At 48.0% G+C, this 4629-nt stretch overlaps 1 protein-coding gene across 1 annotated transcript; it reads right to left on the bottom strand.

The window, feature by feature from the left end:
* Positions 1-327: 327 nt before the first annotated feature.
* LOC123082908 (uncharacterized) lies at positions 328-3917 on the bottom strand. Its single transcript, XM_044505114.1, has 4 exons — positions 3770-3917; positions 3046-3294; positions 2866-2953; positions 328-1145 (listed from the first exon to the last, which is right to left on the bottom strand). The coding sequence occupies exons 2-4, from the start codon at positions 3292-3294 to the stop codon at positions 442-444; spliced, it is 1041 nt and encodes a 346-aa protein (XP_044361049.1). The 5' UTR covers positions 3770-3917; the 3' UTR covers positions 328-441.
* Positions 3918-4629: the final 712 nt, after the last annotated feature.

The raw sequence follows: 4629 nt of genomic DNA, 5'->3' as shown, positions 1-4629 counted from the left end.
GTATTCACCAAGGAAGATAGTGTTTTTGGGCAAAGCCATTTGGTGTTCTTCCTTGGTTGTGTGCATGTGTGTGTTCACGAGAAAGCTAAGAGATTGAGCGAAGAGAGAGAGAGAGAGAGAGAGCGCTTAGCGATTCAGCTCCTACACCCTAGCCTATCCGTCTTCATTTTGTTTTATGCAGATTATTTTACGGTGCAAATGTAAGGGAATATACAATCGTAGCAAGAAAAGTGAACTTTTGGTCCAAAATAGCCACAAATATTCTCAGTTCTGTTGCCTCGCAGAAGTTTCAAAATAAACCAAGATTACTTAAACATTACTCGGCAGTTAAGGACATTGATTTGCTAGACTTAAATGGATACAACGATAGAATACATGTTCGATACAAATGGTAATACAAGTTCGATGCATGGGTACAAACCCAAATAGATTAAACAAGGTCTAGTACATGCCTTCCATGTGGAACCCCATCACTCTATCGATCTGGTCAGCCCAGATATAAAAATCTCCGCCTCCACCTTCTTGAGAGGAACTTCCATGAGCTTGGTCCCCCCACGAACCCCTTGCTCCCAAGCAAACACGGGGTCCCGGTTTACCATTAGGGTTCAAAGGCCAGGTCTTCCGTGAGTACTTATTGGTCTTGGTCCTGGCTGGGTTGCCAGGATAATTCAATACTCCCGATCCTATCAGTAGGACACAATGACTGGTACCAACTTCGCCCCCATCGTAGATCTCGCCTTCAGTCGTGAATCTGAATGTCCTTCCACAGCGCATGCCACAGATCAGAGGGAATCCACCGGCTATCAGTCTGACGATTAGCCCTGTGTCATGTGCAGGTACATGAAAAAAAGAGCCCATCTTCAGCCTGTCCTCTGGTACTTGGTTCCACTGGCACTCGGTACTGAGGGACGGGGCACTTAGCCTCACACCAAAACGCTGTGCGATGTCAATGATGAAATACGATCTACCTAACTCCATGTCAAAGTTGTCCTCGTACCCGAAGGACACGTTGTAGAGAACATTAAAAGTCTTGAAAAGATCTTGAAGACTCAAGGGACGGCCATAGAAAAAATCAAACCGATATGCTTTATAGATTTTGGTCATGAGATCCATGCCGGTGACAATCGCGTGGGCCACGCACGTATCTGAGAAAATGAAAGAGCAAGGCAAGCATTAAGTAAAGAGAGCTCATAAATGTACACGGGAGAGCAAGGAATCTTTTTGGATAAGGTACCGAGGACACTAGGAAGATTAGGCTACACTAGCAATAAGCCTGCTACAGTGAAGGCACTGTAGGGTCCTGTGGTCTTTTGGAACATGCATGTCTGTTTTTAGAGAGAGAATTGGATCGTGCATGTCTGTTTTTAGAGAGAGAATTGAATCATGCATGTCTATGCTGCGCCTATGGGGTACTCTGCCACCGCATGCAGCTTTCTTTTCTCCGTGAGCTTGCAGGGCGACACGCTCGCGCGGTGCCGCCGCACGCCAAGTCCACTATGTAGTCAAACCCAATATTTTTTTATATTTATAAATAAGAGGGAACTACTACATGCCATGGAAAACACAGGTGTGTGAAGCAGCGCGAGGCCAAAACTCCGTGTGTTTGAGAGAGAGAGAGACGTTGAGGGAGCTGTGTGAGGCAGCTCCTACATGCATGCCTCCGATGGGGTTAGTGGCGACAAAGCTGGGACCAGGCGACAGCTTCAGCATCGCCTCGTTCTCCTCCCAGCGCGCCGGATCATGTCCGACGGCGGGGAGCCTCGTCCGAGCGCGCCATAGATCAATGAAGGCCTTCCTGATCCGCGCAGGCCACAAGTTCACTACTCTACTACTCAGTGCCGGAGCTAGGAAGAAAAAACTGGGCGGGCCTTCCTAGAGGGGAACGCAAAAATAATACTTCTGAACTACACTAATTCAACATGCATTAGCTGATTACATGTGCTTGTGCAGTGCTGGTTGCTAGCTAGAGTATGATATTTGATGTTTGCCAGATAATACAATCCCCTAGCTGCATGTGGGATTGACCGGGTTCACGGCTAGCTAGCTACTCCATCCGTTCTAAAATACTTGACCCTCACTTGCCTAGATATGGATGTGTAGCCCAGCTGACAGAGTAGCGCTGAGCGAAGGAAATGCAGTGTTGCATGGCGACCCAGAGTTGTATGGTCCGGGTTTATCGGTCCTGTGAGCCAGAGCAGCACGTCTCGATTCCCATCCCCTTTCACTGCGTTTGCTGCAGCCGAGTGCATGCAGCCAACCAAATCGCTGTAGTTAATAACCCCACGCGAGCATGCAAACCATCTACTGGAAAAGCGCGATCATGCAGCCAGACAAAACGGCAGTTTACAAAGCCTAAACGCATGCATGCACTCAATTAACCCGAGACGGAGGTAGTAGTGGTGATGCAGTGTTGGACTGCACATTTTTTTTCTTTTCTTTAAGACAATGTTCGACTGCACATGTACTCCCTCCTTCCATCTATATAGGGCCTAATGCGCTTTTCGAGGCTAACTTTGACCAAATATTAGAGCAATAATATATGACATGCAACTTACACAAAGCACACCGTTAAATTCGTGTGTGAAAGGAGCTTTCGATGATATAATTTTCACATTGTGCATGTCATGTACTATTAATCTTGTCAATAGTCAAAGACGGTCTTAGAAAATGCATTAGGCCCTATATAGATGGAAGGAGGGAGTATAAGATTTTCCTGGAGGGCAGGGCGGGCCATGGCCTGCTTCTGCCCTCACGTAGCTCCGCCAGTGCTACTACTAGTGAATAGTGATGTCTAAGGTGCCCACCGTCTCAACTAGCAACTCCTAAAAGCTAGTTAATGAAAAAAAAGTAGCAGTTAGTACTTACTGTGCGGGCCTTGATCACGAATCAGCAGATGAAGCGAGACTGTTCCCAGCCTGCAGTGCGTCATTTTCCACCGATAGCCTGTTGGGTTCTGCAAGGAGTAATTTTTTTGTCAAGAGCTAATTATGGGTTAGGTAATGTACTAGTAAGAGGAACAGCAGTTGTATGAGGAAGAAATCTAACCAGCTTGCCGCATCCGGAGCAATACAAAGCCGGCAACTTCAACAGGAAGTTGTCGATAGGGGGGTTTGTCACATTGCATCCACCGGCATGCTCGGCGGTGTTGGTGCAAACCCAGTCCACTGCTACTCCGTCTACTGGACCAGTCCCTTCGGTAAGCCGAGCCCTTGCGTCAAGCTCAGGCAGACTTGGAGGGTAGCACTGGGCGGGATTGGGAACGGGAACGGAAACGGGAACGCCAGCACCAGCCATCTGAGAAAGAAGAGGAAGAAGTTAAAAAAGGAACCCAAATGATTACATACTGTACTTCCAAAAAAATGATTACCTATTGTCCTATCTACTAAAAGAACGTGAAACGAGTACTCGCATGAGAATGCAAGGCACAATGTTCTAGCGCTACCCCAAATGATTACCTATGCTCCCTAACTAACTTATGCTGCCTTGCCTTTTTTCTAGCTAATTTTTGTTCATGAGGCAAAATACTTTCAACACATTTCCAGGTAGAGCAAAACACTATTAAAAAAAACAAAGACGGCAGATAATGCGGGAGGAAAGTGAGAATAGCATCAAAGGTTCCCCTAGACGGATGCATCATTCGCAACCCCCGATCTGAATCGGGAGCGCTGCAGAGACCATTGCGTTCATGTGCTAACCTTGCTCGTGCGAATGCGTGCCCATATTCAAGGAGAGAGAGAGAGAGACAGAGTGAGTGAGAGAGAGAGCACACCGAGAACGCAGCGGCTGCTCCTCGTGTGTGGCTTGTTCAGCTCCTTGCCTCACCTCCACAGAATGCAGTGCTTGTGCCTTGCAGCTGCCCGCACTCCTCTCCTTTATATCACAATGCTGTACGGGACACACTACTGCTCACGTGAGAGACAATGTACTACATGAGATCGGATGGGAACGATGTAGCGCTTGTAAATACATGTAGTCCTTTTATTTTTTATAAGGAATAAAATAAATATCATATTTTAAGGAATTAAAAATCTGAACAAAATACATGCAGTCAGTGATGGTTTTTTAAAAGGAACTTTTGTTCATTCTATGCAGCAGATATCTCCCACTGATAATTAACAAAAGGAGAGCTCAAAAAATTGGGCAGACTTTTTTTTTATCCTGGTTCAATTCCTCTTTACCACCGTCACCAAACATTTGTTTACCATGGTTAGAGCATCTACAGCCGGGCACAACAGACCCAACCGGAGCTCTCAAACGGGGTTCAAACGCCCAGACTGACCGACACCCATCATATCCATCCTAAATGAAGGACGGATATGAGGCGGCCCCGGTGCGCCTGGGCGCCTCCACCACGTCAGCCCGGCCCATCCCGACCCCATAAAAAAACCTCCGGAACAAACCCTAACTCACTTCACTCCGCTCCACTCCCCTTTCCCCAATCCGTTCAATCCCTAGCGCTGGTGAGCATGTCTAGCACTCGCAGCCACTCCGACGGCAGCTCCGGAGACGAGGACGAGCTGGCGCTCCGTATCGCGCTCGAGCGCTCGTGGGTCAATACGGGCGGCAGCTCCGGGTCCGGTGCGACGCCATCTGTCGCCCGTCGCCGCAGGAGACGGCCCGACCCACCCC

This window comes from Triticum aestivum, chromosome 4A (genome assembly GCF_018294505.1).
Source record: "Triticum aestivum cultivar Chinese Spring chromosome 4A, IWGSC CS RefSeq v2.1, whole genome shotgun sequence".
NCBI classification, from domain to species: domain Eukaryota; kingdom Viridiplantae; phylum Streptophyta; class Magnoliopsida; order Poales; family Poaceae; genus Triticum; species Triticum aestivum.
The sequence above is the reverse complement of the archived record's forward strand: the minus strand, read 5'-3'. Positions and strand labels throughout refer to the sequence as shown.

Coding starts and splice junctions, on each gene's coding strand:
- LOC123082908 (XM_044505114.1), bottom strand. CDS start 3,294: ATGGCTGGTGCTGGCGTTCCCGTTTCCGTTCCCGTTCCCAATCCCGCC. Junction 2,954..3,045: donor GCTCCGGATGCGGCAAGCTG/GTTAGATTTCTT, acceptor TACTCCTTGCAG/AACCCAACAGGCTATCGGTG. Junction 1,146..2,865: donor TCGTGATCAAGGCCCGCACA/GTAAGTACTAAC, acceptor TCATTTTCTCAG/ATACGTGCGTGGCCCACGCG.